The sequence below is a fragment of the Vitis riparia genome, chromosome 7 (assembly GCF_004353265.1).
Source record: "Vitis riparia cultivar Riparia Gloire de Montpellier isolate 1030 chromosome 7, EGFV_Vit.rip_1.0, whole genome shotgun sequence".
NCBI lineage: Eukaryota > Viridiplantae > Streptophyta > Magnoliopsida > Vitales > Vitaceae > Vitis > Vitis riparia.
The window spans coordinates 13,076,418-13,100,112 of NC_048437.1; the positions used below are offsets into that span (position 1 = coordinate 13,076,418).

General features: G+C 32.3%; 1 protein-coding gene across 1 annotated transcript; it reads left to right on the forward strand.

The window, feature by feature from the left end:
• The first annotated feature begins 11,334 nt into the window (after nucleotides 1-11,334).
• LOC117919342 (small ubiquitin-related modifier 1-like) lies at nucleotides 11,335-14,313 on the forward strand. Its single transcript, XM_034836516.1, has 3 exons — nucleotides 11,335-11,502; nucleotides 13,599-13,748; nucleotides 13,985-14,313. Exons 1-3 carry the CDS (start codon nucleotides 11,398-11,400, stop codon nucleotides 14,066-14,068), a joined length of 339 nt encoding a protein of 112 aa, XP_034692407.1. The 5' UTR covers nucleotides 11,335-11,397; the 3' UTR covers nucleotides 14,069-14,313.
• Nucleotides 14,314-23,695: the final 9,382 nt, after the last annotated feature.

Consider the following 23,695-nt stretch of genomic DNA (forward strand, 5'->3'; position numbering starts at 1 on the left):
TTTTATAGGCTTTCCAAATGGCTTCCATTAATATTAATATTATTGAATATAAATGGAACTCATAAATAGCGTTAATGGTTTCCATTAATGAGTATTAATGGAAGTTATAAATAATATTTATTTAACATTTATTATAATTAATGTGGTGGCATTCATTACTTCAGTCTATATACTCCCCTTTGATGCCCGCCACATTGAAGAATATGTCTCATTAAAAACCTTGCTAGTAAAAAACCCTATGGGAAAAACCTAGTGAAGGAAAAAAAGTACAATATTCTTATAATTCTTTAAGTTGCTCTGGATATGTTAGGATTGCCTCATTAAAAACTTTGCCAATAAAACCCAATAGGACAAAACCTGGACAAAGAGAAAAAGAGTACAGTACACTAACACCACTTTACAAGCATACTCTCCCTCATGTCAATATCCTTAAGTTGACGCATTCCAATCCTATGTATTAACTTCTTGAATGTTGAGGTTGACAATGATTTTGTGAATAAATCTGCTAGATTATCACTTGAGTGTATTTGTTGCACATCAACTTCACCACCCTTCTGGAGTTCATGTGTATAAAAGAATTTTGATAAAATATGTTTAGTTCTATCTCCTTTAATGTAACCTCCCTGTTATTTGTGCAATGCATGCAACATTATCTTCAAATAATATTGTTGGGTCACCTTTGATAGAGGAGAGTCCACATGATTACTGAATATGTTGGATCATAGATCTTAACCATATACATTCCCGACTTGCTTTATGAATGATTTGATGATGTAGCCACCATTGTTTGTTTGACAAATCTCCATGAAATAGCAGTACCATTGCAATTAAACACATACCCTGTTTGTGACCTACCTTTATGTGGATCTAAAAGATATCTTGCATCTGCATATTCAAGCAACTGTTGTTTTGATTCCCTTGAGTAAAATAGACTCATATCAATAGTTCCGCGAAGATAACGCAATATATGATTGATACCATTACAATGTCTTCAAGTTGGAGCGGAACTGTATCTTGCTAATAAACTAACAGAAAAAACAATGTTTGGATGTGTATAATTGGCAAGATGCATAAGTGCACCAATAACACTAAGATATGGTACTTCAGGACCAAGTAATTCTTCATATTTTTTGCAAGGATGAAATTAGTCCTTTTTCACAAGTGATCGGACGACCATTGGAGAATTTAAAGGATGCACTTTATCCATATAAAAACACTTCAAAACTTTCTTAATGTATGTTGATTGATGTATTAAAACTCCATTTGGAAAATGTTCGATCTACAAGCCGAGACAAAATTTTGTTTTTTCAAGATCTTTCATCTTATATTTTTTTTTTTCAAGTAATTTGTTGTTCTTTTGAGCTCTTCAGGAGTTCCAACAAGATTTAAGTCGTCAATATACACTACAATAATTGCAAATCTGATTGCTGATTTTTTTAATGTAGATGCATGGGCATATATGGTTATTCATATACCCTTCTTTTAGCAAGTATTCGCCAAGGCAATTGTACCACATGCGTCTAGATTGCTTTAATCCATACAAAGATTGTTGTAACTTGATTGAGTACATGTTACGAGGCTTTGTACTATTTGCTTCAAGCAATTTAAATACTTAAGGGATTTTCATGTATATATCATTATCCATGGATCTGTATAAATATGTTGTAATAACATCCACGAGATGCATATCCAATCCTTCTAAGACTGCTAAACTAATTAAGAAACGAAATGTGATTGCGTCTATGACGGGAGAGTATGTTTCCTCATAGTCAACACTAGGTCTCTGCGAGAAACCTTGTGCTACTAATCGCGTTTTATATCTTATGATCTCATTATTCTCACTACGCTTTCGTGCAAATACCCATTTGTACCCAATAGGCTTTACATCTTCAAGTGTTTGGACTACTAGTCTAAAAACTTCTCATTTTTTTAATGAGTTTAACTATGCCTGAATAGCTTCTTTCCATTTTGGCCAATCATTTCTATGTCAACATTCTTCCACATTTCGTGATTCAGGATCTTCATAATTTCTTATGATATTAAAGACCACTTGGAAAGCAAAAATATTGTTAATAACAACATTATTTCAATCCATTTTTCTCTCATGTGTACATAATTTACTCAGATCTCACAATTTTTACGTACCTATGCCTCTTTAGGGGCTTCTTGTTCAATATGTTCCTCTTTAGGGGCTTTTTGTTCAATATGTGCCTCTTCAAGGGCTTTCTACATTATTTGTGCCTCTTCTGGGACTATAAATTTATCAACTTTAAACTGATCAGTCATTTTGATGGCCTCTTCTAGAGTGCCAAGTTTTTCTTGTGTTTTCCTTTTCCGATGAGTTACATCCTTTGATCTGACAAGTCTACCATGCTTTAATAAGCGTATATTAGATTTATTTGTTAACTGTCCTGTAGGGACAACAATCCGTGTTGGAGTATATGCAACCAGGATATGTGACTTTGTCACTTTCTTTGTATCAATGAATGCATTTGGTAGTTGATTTGCAAGATTTTGCAAATGAATGATCCTTTGAACTTCTAGTTCACATTGATTTGTACGAAGATCAAGATGGGACATAGTAGATGTGTTCCAAGTAATTTCTTGTTATTCTTGAGGAATCAACTTTTCTCTTCTTAATGGTGGGAAATTACTCTCATTAAAATGACAATCTGCAAAGCAGGCTATAAAAACATCGTCTGTCAAATGTTCAAGATATCTTATGATAGATGAAGAATCAAAACCTACATAAATCCCAAGTCTTTGTTGGGGACCCATTTTAGTGCATTGTGTAGGTGCAATTGGTACATATACTGCACAACCAAAAATCCGTAAATGATAGATATTTGGTTGTTTTCCAAGCTTAAGTTGTGAAAGGGAGTATTCATGGTAAGTTGTAGGTCGAATATGGACTAAAGCTGCAACATGCATAATAGCATGTCCACAGGCAAAAGTAGGTAATTTGGTTTCCATTAGTAATAGTCGAGCTATTAATTGGAGACATTTGATGAAGGATTCTGCTAAACTATTTTGGGTATGAGTATGAGCAACAAGATGCTCAATATTTATCTCTACTGACATGCAATGGTCAATGAATGTTTGAGAAGTAAATTCGCCAACATTATCAAGACGTATTGTCGTAATTGGATAATTTAGAAATTGTGTTCATAATTTGATTATTTGTGCAAAGAGTCTAGCAAAGGCAACGTTACGTGTAGAAAGGAGACAAACATGTGACCACCTAGTAGAAACATCTATTAAGATCATAAAATAACGGAATGGTCCACATAGTGGATGGATAGGCCCACATATGTCCCCATGTATTCTTTCTAAAAAGATTGGTGACTCAAATATGACTTTAGTAAAAGATGGTCTGACTATCAATTTACCTTGTGAGCAGGCAACACATGAGTATTCACTATGCAAAAGAATTTTTTGGTTCTTTAGTAGATGCCCATGTGAGTGTTCGATTATTTGATGCATCATTGAAGACCCTGCGTGACCTAGCCTGTCATGCTAAAGGACAAAAACTTTTGGGTCATTGAACTTCTGGTTAATGACAACATATGATTCAATAGGCTTTATATTTATATGATACAACCTAGAGGAGAAATCCGGAAGTTTTTCCATTATAAGCTTCTGGCCAGATATAATGGAAGTAATGTAAAGATATTCTACATTATCTTCACTCATAGTTTCAATATGATATCCATTTCTACGAATATCTTTAAAACTGAGCAAATTTCTTCTGGATTTGCTAGAATATAAAGCATCACTTATATGGAATCTAGTTCCATTTGGTAGTGTTATGTTTGCTCTTCCAAAGCCTTCAACTAAGTTTGTAGTACCAGATATGGTACTTACATTAGCTTTTATTAATGTCAATTCGAGGAAATATCTTTTATTTCAAAGAAATATCTTTTATCTCAAAGAATTGTATGCGTGGTTGCACAGTCTGTGAGACATATATCATCCTCATTCATCTTGAGACTAAATAACACATGGATTTTAGATATAACTAATATTAAAAAAATATGGCATAATGCAAATAAAAAAAGAAAATTAAATGTAAATATAAGACATAATACTATATTATTTGATATATAAAGTAACATTAATCAATGTTAATCTTGTCATCATTTATTAAATGGTCTATTTTTTCACTTGGACCTCCAAATAAATTAATGTCATAGTAGGTTAGGTCCAATCTATTACTATCGGTAAAGTTTATCTCTATCTCTTTTCCTTTAGCTTTTATTAATGCTTGATAAAGGTCGACCAAATGTTTGGGCATACGACAGACGCGACCAATGCCTTTTCATACCACATCTATAACAATTATTCTCATGGTTCTTAGGAGGTTTATCTTGTAAACACTTCCATTTTCTTGTCTTGCCTTAGTATTATTCCACTTCTGGTGGTGCAATGAAGATTTCCTTTTATGAGAATTTGATGAATTATTACTATAAGAACCACGATATCAAGGATTTCTTCCATGACCACATCCACGTCCACGAGTAAAAAATTTCTTTCTTACTTAGGGGATGCATATTACAGGGGATGGGAAGTCTTTTTATAGGTTTTCCAAATGGCTTCCATTAATATTCCTATTAATGAATATTAATGGAACTCATAAATAACATTAATGGTTTTCATTAATGAGTATTAATGGAAGTCATAAATAATATTTAATTAACATTTATTATAATTAATGTGGTGACATTCATTACTTCAGTTATAATACTCTCCCTTGGATGTCCACCACATTGAAGAATATGCCTCATTAAAACCTTGCTAGTAAAAAACCTTATGGGAAAAACCTAGCGAAGGAAAAAGAGTACAATATTCTTATAATTCTTTAAGTTGCTCTTAGTATGTTAGGACTGCCTCGTTGAAAACCTTGCCAGTAAAACCCAGTAGGACAAAACCTAGATGAAGGGAAAAAGAGTACAGTACACTAACACCCTTTTACAAGCATACTCCCCCTCATGTCGATAACCTTGAGTTGACACATTCCAATCTTGTGTATTAACTTCTTGAATGTTGAGGTTGACAATGATTTTGTGAATAAATCTACTAGATTATCACTTGAGTATATTTATTGCACATCAATTTCACCACTTTTCTGGAGTTCATGTGTATAAAAGAATTTTGGTGAAATGTGTTTAGCTATATATCCTTTAATATAACCCCTTGTTATTTGTGCAATGCATGCAACATTATCTTCAAATAATATTTTCGGGTCACCTTTGATAAAAGAGAGTCCACATGATTCCCGAATATGTTGGATCATAGATCTTAGCCATATACATCCATGACTTGCTTCATGAATTGCCAATATTTCTGAATGATTTGATGATGTGGCCACCATTATTTGTTTGACAGATCTCCATGAAATAGTAGTACCATTAGAATTAAACACATACCCTATTTGTGACCTACCTTTATGTGGATTTGAAAAATATCCTACATTTGCATATCCAAGCAATTGTTGCTTTGATTCCCTTGAGTAAAATAGACCCATATTAGTAGTTTCGTGAAGATAACGCAATATATGTTTGATACCATTCCAATGTTTTTGAGTTGGAGCGGAACATGTATCTTGCTAATAAATTGACAAAAAAAACAATGTCTGGACATGTACAATTGGCAAAATGCATAAGTGCACCAATAACACTAAGATATGGTACTTCAGGACCAAGTAATTCTTCATTTTTTTCGCAAGGACGAAATGAGTCCTTTTTCACATCAAGTGATTAGACAACAATTGGAGAACTTAAAAGATGTGCTTTATCCATATAAAAACCCTTCAAAACTTTCTTAATGTATGTTGATTGATGTAATAAAACTCCATTTGGAAAATGTTTGATCTGCGGGTCGAGATAAAATTTCATTTTTTTAAGATCTTTCATCTCAAATTCCATTTTCAAGTAATTTGTTGTTTTTGTGAGCTTTTAAGGAGTTCCAATAAGATTTAAGTCATCAGCATACACTGTAATAATTGCACAAATCCGATTTTTGATTTCTTAATGAAGATGCATGGGCATATGAAGTTATTCACATACCCTTCTTTTAGCAAGTATTTGCTAAGGCGATTTTACCATATGCGTCCATATTGCTTTAATCCATACAAAGACCGTTGTAACTTGATTGAGTACATGTTACGAGGCTTTGTACTATTTACTTCAGGCAATTTAAATCTTTCAGGGATTTTCATGTATATATCATTATCTATGGATCTGTATAAATATGTTGTAATAACATCCATGAGACGCATATCTAGTCATTCTAATACTACCAAACTAATTAAGAAACGAAATGTGATTGGGTCCATGACGGTAGAGTATGTTTCCTCGTAGTCAATACCAGGTCTCTACGAGAAACCTTGTGCAACTAATCGCGCTTTTGTGCAAATACCCATTTGTACCCAACAGGCTTTACATCTTCAGGTTTTTGGACTACTGGTCCAAAAACTTCTCGTTTTGTTAATGAGTTTAACTCTACCTGCATAGCTTCTTTCCATTTTGGCAAATCATTTTTTTGTCTACATTCTTCCACATTTCATGGTTCAGGATCTTCATAATTTCTTATGATATTAGAGGCCACTTGGAAAGAGAAAATATTGTTAATAACAATATTATTTTGATCCCATTTTTCTCCCGTGTGTACATAACTTACTGAGATCTCATAATTTTTAGGTATTTATGCCTCTTCAGGGGCTTCTTGTTCAAAATGTGCCTCTTCAAGAGCTTTCTACATTATTTGTGTCTCTTCTGGGGTTATAGATTTATCAATTTTAAACTGATCATTCATTTTGATGGTCTCTTCTAAAGTGCCAAGTTTTTTTTGTGTTCTCATTTTATGGGGAGTTACATCATTTGAGCTGACAAGTCTATCACACTTCAGGCGTATCTTAGATTCATTTGTTAATTGTCCTATAGGGACAACAATCCGTGCTGGAGTATTTGCAATCGGGATATGTGACTTTGTCACTTTATTTGTAACAATGAATGCATCTGGTAGTTGATTTGCAAAATAAATGATTATTTGAACTTCTAATTCACATTGATTTGTATGAGGATCAAGATGGGACATAGCAGATGTGTTCCAAGTAATTTCTTGTCATTCTTCAAGAATCGACTTTTCTCTCCCTAATGACGGAAAAACACTCTCATTAAAATGACAATCTACAAAGCAGGTTGTAAAAACGTCACCTGTCAAAGGTTCAAGATATCTTATGATAGATGGAATATCAAAACCTACATAAATCCCAAGTCTTTGTTGGGAACCCATTTTAGTGCGTTGTGTAGGTGCAATTGGTACATATACTGCACAACCAAAAATTCGTAAGTGAGAGATATTTGGTTGTTTTCCAAGCACAAGTTGTGAATGGGAGTATTCATGGTAAGTTGTAGGCCGAATACGGACTAAAGTTGTAGCATGCATAATAACATGTCCCTAAGCAGAAGTAGGTAATTTGGTTTTCATTAGTAATGGTCGAGCTATTAATTGGAGACGTTTGATGAAGGATTTTGCTAAACCATTTTAGGTATGAGTATGAGCGACAAGATGGTCAATATTTATCCCTATTGACTGTAATAGTCAATGAATGTTTGAGAAGTAAATTTGCTAGCATTATCAAGATATATTGTTTTAATTGAATAATCTGGAAATTGTTCTCGTAATCTGATTATTTGTGTAAGGAGTGTAGCAAAGGCAATGTTACGTGTAAAAATGAGACAAACATGTGACCATCTAGTAGAAGCAGCTATTAAGATCATAAAATAACGGAATGGTCCACATGGTGGATGGACAGGCCCACATATGTCCTCATGGATTATTTCTAAAAAGACTGGTGACTCAGATATGAATTTAGTAAAAGATGGTCTGACTATCAATTTACCTTGTGAGCAGGCAGCACATGAGTATTCATTAGGCAAAAGAATCTTCTGGTTCTTTAGTGGATGCCCATGTGAGTGTTCGATTATTTGACGCATCATTGAAGACCTTAGGTGACTTACCCTATCATGCCAAAGGACAAAAACTTTTGGGTCTTTGAACTTCTGGTTCACGACAACATATGATTCAATAGGCTTTATAGTTTTATGATACAACCCAGAGGAAAAAGTCGGGAGTTTTTCCATTATAAGCTTCTAGCCAAATATAATGGAAGTACTGTAAATATATTCTACATTATCTTGATTCATAGTTTTATTATGATATCTATTTCGACGAATATCTTTAAAACTGAGCAAATTTCTTCTAGATTTGCTAGAATATAAAGCGTCATTTATATGGAATCTAGTTCCATTTGGTAGCGTTATGTTTGCTCTTCCAGAACCTTCAACTAAGTTTGTAGTACTAGATATGGTACTTACATTAACTTTTATTAATGTCAATTCGAGGAAATATCTTTTATCTCGAAGAATTGTATACGTGGTTGCACAGTCTACGAGACATACATCATCTTCAGTCTTCTTAAGACCAAATAACACATGGATTTTAGATATAACTAATATTAAAAAAACAAGACATAATGCAAATAACAAAAGAAAATCAGATGTAAATATAAGACATACTACTATATTATTTGATATATAAAGTAACATTAATCAATGTTAATCTTGTCATCATTTATTAAAATGGACTATTTTTTCACTAGGACTTCCAAAGAAATCGATGTCATAGTAGGTTAGGTCCAATCCATTACTATCGGTAAAGTTTATCTCTATCTCTTTTCCTTTTGCTTTTATTGATGCTTGGTAAAGGTCGACCAAATGTTTGGGCGTACGACATGTATGCGACCAATGCCCTTTCATAGCACATTTATAACAATTATTCTCATGGTTCTTAGGAGGCTTATCTTATAAACACTTCCCATTTTCTTGTTTTGCTTCAATATTATTCCACTTCTGGTGGTGCAATGAGACTTTTATTTTTTGAGAATTTGATGAATTATTACTATAAGAACCATGGTATTGAGGATTTATTCCATGACCACGACCACGTCCTCGTCCACGTCCACGAGTTTGGGACGATATTGCATTCACTTCAGGGAATGGTTCAGATCTAGTTAGACGAGATTGGTGATTTCTCATCAAAAGCTCATTACTTTGTTTAGCAACAAGAAGACATGATATGAATTTAGAATATTTTGTAATCTACGCTCTCGATATTGCTGTTGCATGAGCACATTCGAGGCATGAAATGTAGTAAAAGTTTTCTCTAACATGTCATATTCTATGATTTTTTTCTCCACACAGCTTTAATTAAGAGCTGATTTTGAAAAGTGCGGAGTTATATGCACTAACAATTTTAAAATCCTGCAACTTCAGGTGCATCCAATCATATCGAGCTTTTGAAAGAATCACAGTTTTCTGGTGATCATATCTTTCCTTCAAATTACTTCATAGAGTAAAAGGATCTTTTACCGTAAGATACTCATTTTTTAAACCTTCATGGAGGTGATGGTGAAGGAAAATCAATGCTTTTGCACGATTCTACAGCGATGTTTGATTTCCTTCTTTGATTGTAGTTCCAAGATTCATTGCATCAAGATGTATTTCAGCATCAACGATCCAAGATATATAGTTCTTTCCCGAAATGTCAAGTGCCACAAATTCAAGTTTTGTGAGATTCGACATTGTTAAATAACTTCATATATATGACATAACAATATTATTAGAATCAGTTATAATAAATTGATAGCATTGATATAACTTTTGATTATAAACAAAATCAAATAATTTGCTTATAACTTTTAACAATATATAACAAAACGAAATCAACAATAATATAAATATGTAAAATTTTATTCTATATAAACAACTTCAAGTTTAAGATACAAGAATTACCTTTAGAGCAATTTGTGTTGATAACATGTTGTAAAATAAGGATAAACGGAACACAAATAAAGTAGTAGAGATAAATTGTATATTATTTTGATAATAATATATAATAGGAAAGAAGAAATTACAAAAGGGAATTGAGAAAGTTGAGAGAATGAAAGACAGAGAAAATGAGAGAAAGTAAGAAATTTCTTTCTTACTTAAAGGATGCATTTTTATAGGCTTTTCAAATGACTTCCATTAATATTCCTATTAATGGAAATCGCAAATAATATTTAATTAACATTTATTATAATTAATGTGGTGACATTCATTACTTCAGTTATAACAATGTGTGTATATATATAATTTTGTATAATTTAAATAATATATTTATAATGTCATCGGTTCAACCATAGTTTAACTACCAATTGGATCATTGAGATCATTGAATTGTGAATTAATAACTTTTTCAATTTAGTTACTGATTCGATTTTTATGCATTGAAATTATGTAAACATACACTATTTATAAAATATGGATGGAAAGAGAACTAAAAAAAAATTAATTTTTATTTCATGCATTGGAATAATGTCTACCCCACATTACCAAAAAATGTCCTTACATGTGTTTTGGTATTAAAGTAACATTATTTTAAGTTTAAAACACATTTATTCGTTGAATAATGTACCATTTTCACGTGAGTTGGATTGGTACAAGGACAACTCATATACATAAATAAGGGCATTTTCAAGTAATGTGAGATATGACATGAAATAAAAATTATTTTTTCTAAAATATATTCTCCATAAAAATGACTTTTTTGAGTTTTTTTTTTATTATCCATATTTTATAAATAATGCATGTTTAAATAATATCTATTTACCTTTAATTTTTACTCAAATAAATCAATTTAAATTTATTTAGCTTCACATAAAGTTAAAATTTAAATAAAAAATGAATGTATTTTTTTTTTTTTTTTTAATGCTACTATTTTAAAAAATAACAAAAGCCATCAGTGCCGCAAAGGTCGTAGGAATGGATATGGACGAATCCAATAAAATCCTAATCTACAAGATGCTCATAAAAGCTTCCTTTTCTATGAGTACACATGGTACTCGCCACCAAAATAATAATACTAACAAAAAGGATAACGACCCAAGAATCCACTCACACCATATATTCCCACACTTGCAAATTGTCAACCGTCCGTTTCCTCCGCAATCAATTTCTTCCGTCAATTTGATCGCCAGTACAACTCTCTCTGCGGAATCAAAATTTTATTAATTCCGGTTTTGGCCTTTTTTACACTCCCCGTACCAACTTCCACTCTCACTTTCTGCCGTATACTCAAACTTGAACTTGCTCTAATAAGGGAACACGTGTTGAAATGCCGGGTATTTACGTAATTTAATGTGATACCTGGGGTACGCGCGAGTAGAGTAGAATTTAAAGAGTTAAGGACAGTAGCGTATATATGACGCCTTGGACTCGTGCTTTTATAGGAGACTCGGTCTGTGTGCGGCATCTTGCGGGAGAGAAACCCTAGAGAAATCAGAGTTTACTGAGAATGTCTGCAACCGGCGGTGTTGCTGGCGCCGGCACCGGCGGTCAGGAGGAGGACAAGAAGCCCATGGACCAAGGAGCTCACATAAACTTGAAGGTCAAGGGCCAGGTATTTTTCTTTCTGATTTCTATGGTTTGATTTGGTTTCTGAGTTTTCTGTTTGGTTGATTAGAAAACGACGGAACATGAGGGGAGAATTGTAGTTTTGGAGCGGGTTTACAGTCTTTCAAAGTTTTTTTTTTCCTTCTGTTTCTCGGCAATCAACACTGGAATTTGAGAAATAAGTTCTTTTTTGGTTATGATTAGGAGTTTAATTAACTTCCACTGTTTTGTGGCTTGACTTAAAGCTATTCGCAACAAATTTAAGCGTTATTTTAATAGAATTACTTCATTAGGAGGTTATCGATTTTGGTTTATAGCCTGGATCCTGCTCCATTGTGCTTGAATCAGTTAGTGCATTCGTAATCCCTGTTTTCGTAGTTGTAAATTTTGGCTACTTTAAGTGTTCTGAAGAGATGCTTGCATTGCAGATTTATTGTGTGGATAATAATATTATCTCAATAGTGTCTTCTCTCATTGAATTTCAATTCCTGAAAATTAAAATTGACTTTTTAAATCCAAATGTTATTTCTCTTTTGTATCTATTTGATATTTATTTATTACATGTCAGTATCATCTGAGCTTATCCTTTGCATGTCTGTTATTACAATGCAACTTTATATTTACTTGGTTGAATCATTGTTCTTGAAATGCATAGCTATTCAACTTGGCAAACATTGGCTGTATTTGGTTCCAGAAAATTTTGAGGGAGGGAAAGAAGACAAAAAAAAAAAAAAAAAAAAAACAGCCTCCCTCTCCTTGCTTCACGCTCTAGCCCAATTCTAAAGGATGCACGCAGAAAGCAAGATTTGATTGCTTGATCCGATTAATCTACACCTTTGAATGACCTCTTTTTTCTTTCCTTCCACGAAGTTCAAACCATGCACAAAATAGCGGCCCTCCAAGCATTCTTTCTCTACTTCCCTACAAAAGAATCGTCATGTTAAACTTAGTATTGGAGTTGTTTTTCCTATGCACTTGAACTGTACTTAATATGATGTGTAAATTTTCATGTGGGAGCTTAGTTTTATATTTTAAATGGTGATTTTGAAAATGCTATTTTTATGTATGATATACTTGCTCTGCTGCATCTTGTATATATTTGGTGGTGAATGAACCTCGACTCACTCCTTAAAACCATATCCTTACCCATGTGTTTGAATCGTGTACACTTTCAGCTAGAATTTATCAATGAGTTGGGAGGATTGATTTTGACTGTGCATTGCTTTTATTATAATTTCGATTATAGGATGCAGTGTCACTGTGGCTGACTCTATCTGGATGCCATGGATCTATTCTTATGACAAAAAAAAAAAAAAAAACAAAGTGCCGAGGATCAGAGCCTTTTTATGTTGGCCCTATTATTTTTACAAAATATGATTAGATTAGGCCCTGCTCTATCTAGATACCTTTTACTTACTGTTGAGGGAGTAGTTAATTTAGAAATCAGATCATTACTCAAATGTTGCATGCACACGTCCTCCTTCCACATGATATAACAATCTTACGATACTTTCCCTCATTATTTTGTTAATTTCAGCCATTTCTCTTCTTGCTAAGGCACCCATTTTTATTTGATTACCCCTTGTATGGAAAATGGCTGGAGCATCCATCATATTGTACTCATTTTATTTTAATTTATTTTGGGAAGTTGTATTATTAAACTTAACACTTAATTAACATAGTAAAGTTTTGAAGCATCGCTATCATTGTTGGAATTTGTTTTTGTTTTTGTTTTCCTTTAAAAGAACAGGTTGAAAAAGATCTCCTTGTGGTGTCATTCTTGCCAGTATTTGAGAAGTCTTCTCACAATGTGATTCATACATGAAATTGAATATGGATGAATCATATAGGATTTCTCATTTTGTTTGTAGTGTTAGACTAATAACCATCTCTTTGAAAACATCCGATATCTAGCAATGCTCCTTCCTTATTTGAATCTTTGAAAATGTGAGTTTCTTGTATGATTGAAATATTGAGGCTTTTGGATGTCCTGTGGTATTTTATATGGATGACTCTCCTCTTGTTTTCTTTTCAACTCCTAGCATTCCCATCCCCCCACCCCGCAACTGAATTTTTGTAAAATTTTATTTTGTGGTTGCATAGGATGGTAACGAGGTGTTCTTTAGGATCAAAAGAAGCACCCAGTTACGGAAGCTTATGTCTGCTTATTGTGATCGACAGTCAGTGGAGTTAAACTCCATTGCATTCTTATTTGATGGTCGCAGACTCCGTGGAGAGCAGACTCCAGATGAGGTAAAGCTTTTGGTTTTCTGAATTATTTGTTGGCCATCCATGTTGCTCCCCCACCTGTGGCTTCCATGCATATTTCTATAGGTGGAATGCAGGATGATGGAGGCCAAGAGCATGGATTGGTAGTAATTTTTTAGCTGTTACACAGTTTTACCTTTTCTTATAAACAAGTGATTTGAATCTCACATATTTCTTTTGGTGTCTGATGTGAAATCGGCACCATTTTGATATGGGATTAGCTTGAAATGGAGGATGGTGATGAAATAGATGCAATGCTGCACCAAACTGGAGGGGTTGCATGGATGTGTCTAACTGCAAATTGAAGTAGATATAATAATATAAATAAAATATGAGAAAAGGATGGCAAGGATAGCTGCTTCCTGACTCTGTAATATTTTGGTACAGGCTACGGTGACTTGATGACTTTCTGTAAAGGAAAATGGTTTGAAGTTAGGTTTTTGGTCCATCCATGGATTCAATGTTTGATGGTCTCTTGCTGCTACATTTTGGAGATTCTGGAATTTATTCCCTATTAATTCTATGTTTTGGAATATTGTGTTTTCTTTAATATGAAGTGGCATTGTCGTTACAATCAATGCTCCACTGCTGAGCCTTTCCTTGTCTCAGAAACCTTCACCCTCTATGATATGATATAAACATTTTGTGGTATCAATAATGGTAAATGTGTTAGAAAAATGGAGAGTAACAATGTAATTAAACAAGGCTCTTACAGCTAAATCCATATTACGAAAAGAACCCAAATAGGCCTATAAATAGAAACGAATTTTATGATATTAATTTTTTATTTGGATGCGCCTATTAATGTCGGTTGACATGATTATTTATCTTCATTTCAATATTAGGCAACAAATGGAAATGGAAATGGAATGATAAAAATAAATAAACTAGCAAGAATGTCACACATAATTTAAAATAATATTTTATTTTCATTTAAACAAAACATCTTGGGGATTTCTTTTTACTAAATAATAAAATTTATTTAACCATGTGATAAAACCAGTTTTTGTTTTAAAAATGAGGAATGAATGTCATAAAAACATAGATTTAGGCACGAAAAATGAAGAAAAAAAAGCTTTCTTAGAATAACCGATTGAGCGTTGTGTAAAATAATAGTGTCGTTTAGGGATTAATGGAAGAAAATCACAAACATATTTGAAATAAAAGTGCAACCAATATCTTCAGATGATTCGTAGTGAACATATAAAGAACCTCACCAGTTTTCAAGCTGGTGTGTCTCATCTCGAGCCAAGCATGCTTGGCTTCAAGAACCTCACCAGTTTTATTTATTTATTTTTGCTATGTTTCCTCCTCCTCCAAAAAAATCAGTCAACCCTCACTCCCCCAATTGCCTCATTTTTCTGCAAGCCCCTCACCTTCTTTTCAGTCAAGCTTTCACCCACTCTTTTGCTCATCCCACTCCTCTATCCTCTGTTTAGAATATCCCATCATGAGCGTAGAGGTAGGCGGTCCTCCATGAATAGATGTGATCCCATGCAACCTTTCAACACTTGAAGAAACAGCCCCCCACTCATTCCAACACGCTGTCAACTCTTCTCGAGATGGTAAAAAAAAAGGAAAAAAAAAAAAACCTTATCCACAAAGGGGTTTACAAGGGGTTAGTGTTTTCCATCACTTTGGTGTGAAAACCATCTTCCAACTCCAAAAAGAGAGAGCCTATGATTCCTCCATTCTAAAGCCCACACTTTTAAGTGTCAAGATTGTGGTTCAAGTCATCTAGTGAAAGATCTTGGATGAGCAAGATCTCTAATCTTTTTAGGCACATTCTTTACCACAAGGAATTGATCTAGGAACGTTCTATGTGATTATTATCTTCTCTAGTTTATTATTTTAAATGGTTTTTAATTGACATTATTTCCATTAATAGTTTATAGAGAAGCCTAGAGTAGATTTGTTGCATGCACCTATAAAATCCAGGGTCTAAGAACGAAGGAATCTAGGGTTCCTAGCAATTCTAAGATTGGAGAAAAGATTTTTTAAGAAACCCGAACCAATCCCAGAAAATTGCACAAATGGAAGGTAGAAGTGGTTCCAGGTATATTACTTTTATTTTATTTCTCTTTTTTCTTAAGTTTTAATTTGTATAAAAATAATCATAATTATTTACTAATTTTTTTTTTTATGTTATATGATTGTTTAAGAGTACTAGATGGGACATACATTAGGATGAATGTACCATATACTAATAAGCCTAGATATTATACTAGAAAAGGTGACATTACCGCCAATGCTTTGGGAATATGTTAACAAGACATGAAATTTATGTCTTGTCGGGTTGGAAAGGCTCAGCTATTGATTCTAGAGTGCTTTGAGATGTTGTATATCGACAAAATGGTTAAAAGTTCCTTATGGTAATATTAATATATTGTTATACATACTATGAAGATCTGTATTCTAAAATGATGCATTTAAATTTGTTTGTCGGGTTATTACTACCTTGTAGCTGCAAGCTATACAAATAGTGAGGGGTTCCTTGCTCCATTTAGAGGATAGAAGTATTTTTTAAAATAAATGGAGAGAGAGAGAAATATGTCGACTTCCCTAGAAGAACTTTTTAGCATGAAGCATTCTATAGCATAAAATGTCATTGAAAGATGTTTTGGATTGCTTAATTAATGTTGGGTTATTTGGAGGAGTCTATCATATTATCTAGTAAAAGCATAAGGTCGCATAATCATTCCATGTTGCCTCCTTCATAACCCTAATTAGAATGAAAATGTCAATAGATCCATTAGAGAAAGAAGTTGAAGTAAATAGTGAAATGCAACCTAACTTGTAGTATGATGAGCCCATCACCACCATAGAAACATCTAACCAATAGTCTTAATGGATGGCCAACTTGGCAATGCAAATTTTCAATGAGTAGAGAGGAAGTAGAAGGCTAGGATGAAAGAAAATTTGTTGAGTATTTTATTTGGAATTAAGTATTATTTTTCACTTTGATTTTTTAAATAGTTTATGTGTATCTTCAATCATTTTGTCTTTGATATGAAGGAGACTATTATGCCTAATCAAAGTTCTAATTTGTTGAATAATCTTGATTTTTTTTTATTTTGTTTAAGACATGATATTATGTTTTATTATTCATTAGCACATGATCTTTTGTTGACATTGTTTTTAGATTTCTATTTTTTTTTTTTAGAAATAAATGTTGTGTGGAACTAGTTGTATAAATAGGAAAAAGTAATAATATGATGATATATGTTTGTTTTTCAAGTAGTTGAAATTTATTTATTATATGACACAAATAGGAATGGAAAGTGCATCAAGTTGTCAACCTAAAGAAAAAGGGAAGACTAGAGATCGTTGATCGTGGAGGAAAGATAAAGATATTGCACTTGTTGAAGCACTTAAAGAGTTGTGCAACTCTCGATATAAATGTGATAATGAAAAAACAATATAACTTCATTTAAATTATTTTATACAATTATTTTAGAAAAGGCAATGAAAATTTCTTGTCCTAGGTCCAACATCAAAGTTGTCCCACATATTAAGTCAAAAGGAAAAAAAAATATAACTTCATTGTTAACATGCTTAGCCAAAGTAGGTTTAGATGGAATGGATCACAAAAGTGTGTGGAAGTATGCAAGGATAACATATGAGAATCACACTTACAGGTAATTATTTTAAGTGTTTATTTATCTATGTTAATTTATATATTTAATTTTTATTTATTATCACCATATGGATAATATTAATTTGGTATGCATGTTGAGGAATCTTGAAGCTAAAGGAATGAGAAACAAGTCATTTTCTTACTACAATGAGTTTTCATTAATCTTTGGAAAGGATTGTGCAATTGGAAAAAGAGTTGAGATAGCACCAAATTTCATTGAGGAGTTGGATGTTGATGAAGCCAACAAAAATGTCTATAGTTTGGATGAAGTCAATACTTCAACATCAAATACAATGATCCCACATGTAAGAAAAAGAAGTAATAGTAGTGATAGTTTGGCTTTAGGATTGCATGATGTTAATATGATGCTAGGAAAATTGATTGAGCAACAAGATGAACAAATGACTATGCTAGTAAGAAAGATTGGGTATGAGCATTATTTGCTTAAGCAAAAAGGAAAGGTAGATGCAGAGCTTATGAAAATGAATCATGTTTCTATTAGGGATTAGATGAAAACAATAAAATTGATTGTGCATGAAAATGAGAATATTGGGGCCTGTTTGGTTAGAGTTTTCAAATTTTTTTTTTCTATTTTTGAGAACAAAAAACACAAAACAAAAATAAATAAATAAAATAAAAAAATAAAAAACTTGTTTGATAAGGGAGTGTTTTATGTTCTCAAGTGTTCTTCGTGTTTTCTAAAGCCCAGTTTTCAGAGAACAAAAAAATGGTGTTCTTCACATTTTTGCCACTGTTCTAAAGGAAAAAAATAAGACGTTCTTCGTGCTTTCAATTAGTGTTCTCATGTATTCTCATCTCTTCTTTACATTGTGAAGGAAAATTCTTTGCACTGTGAGGAAAAATTAGAAAATGGGAAAATAAAAAATAGAAAAATCGGTTTAACAAAAATTCAACATTATCCCATGATTTTTTTTTTTTTTTTTGGAAATTTAGATATTTTAGGATTTTATCCCCCATTTGATTTTTCAAATCCATTTCAAAGCAAAACCTCCATAAATTCTAGGATTTCCCATAAACCAAACAAAACATAAACAATAACACAAAATACCAAGAATGCAAAAAATAAAAAAGAACAAAAAAATTAAAACAAAAACCGAAACCTAACCAGGAATCTCTACAACAACCACATATTTGGATTTTGGCCTTAGTGAGTAATGTTTTGATCTTAGAAGAAAGAAATAGTTCAACCTTAGTAAATAAAAGTTTGGATCTTGAAAGAGAAACGAAGAATAGGAGGGGAAGAGAAACAAATAACAGGAGGAGAAGGAGATGAGAAGTACTGAAAAGAGAATAAGGATTTCTATCCTGATATGGTATAGATATATATATATATAGAAATCCCTAAAATAGTAAAAATTAATAAGTTTTTATAAATAAATTAGTTTGATCTACTTTAAGAATTTTTTTATCTTTTGTATAATTATTAAAAATAAAATAAAATTTAATTTTAAATAAAATTATAAATATTTTAAACAAAAAATTATAATAAATATATCATTATTAATTAATCTTTTATATTATTAATTACATTTAAAGTAGAAAAAATAGATCACGAGTTTCCAAGTATAATGCATTACTGTTTGATATCATAAATTTTATCTTCATAAAATCCAATCATTGATATTTATCAATTTATGATATTTCGATTGGATAGTTTATCAATTATTGAAATCAAACAAATTTAGACATGTTTACAAAGTAATCCTTTGTTTAAAAAAATTAAAACTGATGCAAAAAAAATTTCAAAATGGAACATTTTTATTTTTGATAAAGTGTGAATGTAAAAATTATTTATATATTTACAATATCAAGTTAATTAAAGAAAATACTCAACTTTTAAAAACAAAACCAACAACAATAACTTCCCAACAAGTTATTTATTTTATTTATTCTTAAAAAAAAATTGTTTTTATTAACTCAACCAAACATATTTTTTTTCTTTTTTTGAGAACAAAAATGGTTTTTTTAGAATTCAGTTCTCAAACACAATTTTATTTCTGAAAACACCAAAAATTTGTTCTTAAAAACTGTTTTTGAAAACACCAACCAAACAGGCCCTTGACATCTTTTTTAGCTATGTGGATGAGGAGAAAGTTGAGTTTGTAGATATGTTACTTCATGGTAGCATTCCCTAGACTAGCTATGTTTGGTTTTTTCATCCTTGGTTTGTATTAGCATTTAAATAACTACTTGGTTTTAATTTTTGAAACAATTCTACTCGTACTCCTTAATTTTCTTATATTTAATATGAGATGTCCTTTTACTTTTATGCTTTGAAACAAGTGATGAAAGTTTAAGAAAAAATGATATGGTATTTAGGTTGGATAACTTGGTTGATATATGTAATTGTTTTAAACTTTTGAAATAGGTTAATGATATTACATAAATGAATGACTACTGAGATTGAAGAATTGATTGATATGTTATTTTTTTAACATTGATATATTTATATATAATCTCTCATGTTATGAGAAATATCAGATTTGAATATATATTTTTTTATTAAATATGGTATAATTTTTCATCTATATTTAAAATGATAATATTGTAAATATAAAAAATTGTAGAATATAGTTGAAATGTTTAAAAATATTATATCCATATCCAATCCTTATATCAAGTAACTAAACATTAGAATAGATATGTTTTCCTATTCAATCTTTAATTCCTTGACACACTCAAACATTGAAATGGATATGTTTTCCCATCTAGCCTATAATTTTCTTACACATCTGAACGTTGGAATGAGACTAGACATCTATGGAAATAATACCTTAGGATATCTATATCTTATCCCACCATCTTATTCAACCAACCAAACATATCTTCAATGGCTTTGACCTATGAGTAAGGCCTTAAGGTGGTCATGTATTCCCTAGGGATCGAGTCATTGTTGATGGAGGTTAGTGGTAATAGGTATACATAAGAAAGACACCATGATATGTTATGGGTTTGAGATATTGTGTCCCTTTGGGTGATCTTAAAGATATGTGATCAAGAAATCTGTGATCATAGTAATTCTTTGATTAGAATTTGGCATATGCTTTTTATGAGTTAGAGTTTTCAATTGAACACATAATAGGGGAATATGGAACTCAAGGATTATAGAAGTAATCTTAAGAGGTTGATAGCATCCACATCATTAGATTACAAGCATCGGTTTATGGAGAGCTTACATATAGTGGATGGTAAGTCATGAACCCAAGTTCTTGTATCTCGTTGTAATATTATAGGATACTAGAGTTTAGTTGACTCTATGTAGTGGAATGTTGAGTTAACTTCAGAATTAGATTTTAAGGGAAACAATCTTTTCTTATGAATGCCAATGGTTGTTAGGATTGAGCCCTACAAGGCATGATATGATGTAACATATAGAGATTCATTTTTATTTATGTTTCTTAATTTGCCTATTTTATCCCATTTGCATTAATTGGTTATTTGACTATACACACTTTACATCACTTGCATTACACATGAATTAAGTACATTAGGAGTTGCATAAAAGATTCAAGTCATGGGTTCCTTCTAAAGTGATGAGTTGTCTATAATCAGTTCATAGATATGGGCAATCCATGAAGGGTTATAGTGCACTACCTCCTAATTAAAGCGATGATTTGTTTTGACTATCAGGATGAGTTTCCCATGGTGAGTGCACTAGTATATGTGATGTTCATTAGATCGGACCTACGATGAATCATAGCATAAGACTATCAATTGTCATGATTGTTAGGATAGAACCCTTAAAAGTATAACATGATGTAATAAATTCTTGTATTTTATTATTTGTTTAATAAAGTTCCAAAATAATTTTAACTATCCTATTTCCATGCAATATATCTTATAAGCACTCTGGCTTGTATCTTTTGCATTGTACATGAATTGGAAGTATTAGGAGTTGCACGGAAGATCCAAGTCACAAGTACCTTGAAATAGATGACTTGTTCACAACTATTGCATGGGTCTAGGCAACCCAAGTGCATCATCTCCTAATAGGAGGGATGACTAGTCTTGGCTATTAAGATGGGTTTCCTATGGTGAGTGGACTGGTGTGTATTGTTACACATCAGATAGGACCTATGGTGAGTCATGACTTAAGGCTATCAAGTAGTCATAACTTCACTAATCTGCTTCATTGTGTTATCTCTCAACCTTGAAACAATATTGAGTTTGTGTTGAAATTAGGAATGGCTTTGACTTACAAGTGAGATTGTAAGTTAATCATATATTCCTTATGGATTAGGTCACCATTAATGAAAGTCGCTAGCAATAGGTGTTCTCAATAGAGGTGCCATGATATCTCTTGGGATTGAGATGATGTGTTCCTCTAGGTGATCTTAAGGAGGTTTGTTAATGGAAAATATGGTCATAGCAGTTTCTGAAGTGAAACTTGACATAGACTCTTTGAGAGCTAAGATATATCAATTGAACATGTAATAGAAGGATTTGTAACTCAAGGATAGTATAGGTAGGTTTGAAAGGTTGATAGTTTTCATCTTGTTAGACTACTAACACTGGTTCATGGGGAGATTGAAAGCAATGAATAGCAGATCACGAACTTGAGCACTTGTTATCTCATTGTTATTTACATAGGATACTGGAGTTTAGTTGATTCTTTATAGTGGGATATTGAATCAACTTTAGAATTAGATTATAAGGGAGCTCTTATTGCTATGGCTCCCAATGATCCCTGCTCTGAACTCATATACCTTGTTGGCATGGGTTATAAGGGTCAAACTGACTTTAGGTTCACTTTTATGCATAATGGCATTTTGGTAATTATGCAAGGTTGCACAGGGATAAGTGAACAAGATCTCTAGATTGACTAATTGATTAATTAGTAAGCCCTGTTGGGTCAATTAATCAATTAGGACCCATTGTGGACTAGATTAAGTGATCCAAACTCTTTGTGGGCTAAAATCACTTAAGCCTAATAGGGAACCCTATAAATTCCCCCTTAGGGATTAGGGTTTCCATAGTTTTTTTCTAAAGAGTCATCTTCCACCTACAAAGAAAGAGTCATAGCTTCCATTTTTCCTTCCATCCCCATCAGAAGTGTGTCAAGATCAAGGTTCGAGTCATCGGGCAAAAGACTTTGGGTTTACGAGACTTTTGCGATTTCGTTCTTCATTTTCACCATGTAGATTTGATTAAGGAATATTTGAATCTGAGGTAAGGTCTTCATTAATACTTTTTGAATCCCTTTAAAATTTAAAAATGCTACTTTTTTGCTACGCATAAGATCTAGAAAAACCTAAGATAGTTATGTATGTTCCTAACCTGATCTAGGCTTGGGAAATGGCAAGATCCAAGTTTTCCCTATCAACAATTTACCAAACCACTATATTGCATGGACTCTCAATCTTGAGGGGATCTTAAGTTTGTGCCAAAGATAATAGGAGACTTTGACTTATGGGTGAAACTCTAAGATGATGACATATCCTTATGGATTAGGTCTTTTTTTTTTTTTATAGAGGTTAGTGGTAAAAGGTATTCTTAATAAAGTCGCCATGATATCTCATAAACTGAAATAGTATGTTCCTTGGGTGATCCAAAGGACATGTGATCTAGAAGACTATGGTTATAACATTTCCTTTAGTAGAAATTTGACATATGCTCATTATTGGAGCTATAAGTATGTCAATTAATCACATAATAAGTGAGATTTATAACTCAAGAATTGGAGAGGTAATTTTGATAGGTAATAACACTTCCTTGTTAGATTACAGACACTAATTTAAGGAAAGTCTACATGTAATGAATAGTAAGTTAAGGACTCGAGCTTCGTCTCATTGTTATTAACATAGGGTAGTATCGTTGATTCATTTTAGTAGAATGTTGAATCAACTTCAGAATTAGATTTTGAGGGAGTTAGTACTCCTATGGGTCCTAGTAGTCCCCACTCTGAGTTCATATACAATGATGACACAGTTTATGAGAGTTAAATTAGCTTTAGGTTAACTCTTGTGCATAAGTGTGTTTTGATAACTATGCAACGTTGCAAAAAGGATAGTGAACAAGGTTTTTGGATTTGGCTAATTGATTAATTAGATATCCTTATGTGGTTAATTAATCAATTATGACTCATTTTAGGTTAGATTAAATAACCCAAGGTTTGATAGGGGATCCCTATAAATACCCCATAAAGGTCAGGGTTTTCGAGGCTTTTGAAAGTCATCTTCCACCTCTAGAGAGAAAAAGAGAAAAAGAGAGCCAAGTCATTTACCCTTCCAAAGCCCACACTTTGACTTGCTAAGATCATGGTTTGAGTCATTAG

What these genes read in the sequence shown, in the direction of transcription:
- LOC117919342 (XM_034836516.1), top strand. Translation starts at nt 11,398, where the DNA reads ATGTCTGCAACCGGCGGTGTTGCTGGCGCCGGCACCGGCGGTCAGGAG. An exon ending in ACTTGAAGGTCAAGGGCCAG is followed by an intron (nt 11,503 to 13,598) that starts GTATTTTTCTTT and finishes GTGGTTGCATAG; the next exon opens with GATGGTAACGAGGTGTTCTT. An exon ending in GAGAGCAGACTCCAGATGAG is followed by an intron (nt 13,749 to 13,984) that starts GTAAAGCTTTTG and finishes ATATGGGATTAG; the next exon opens with CTTGAAATGGAGGATGGTGA.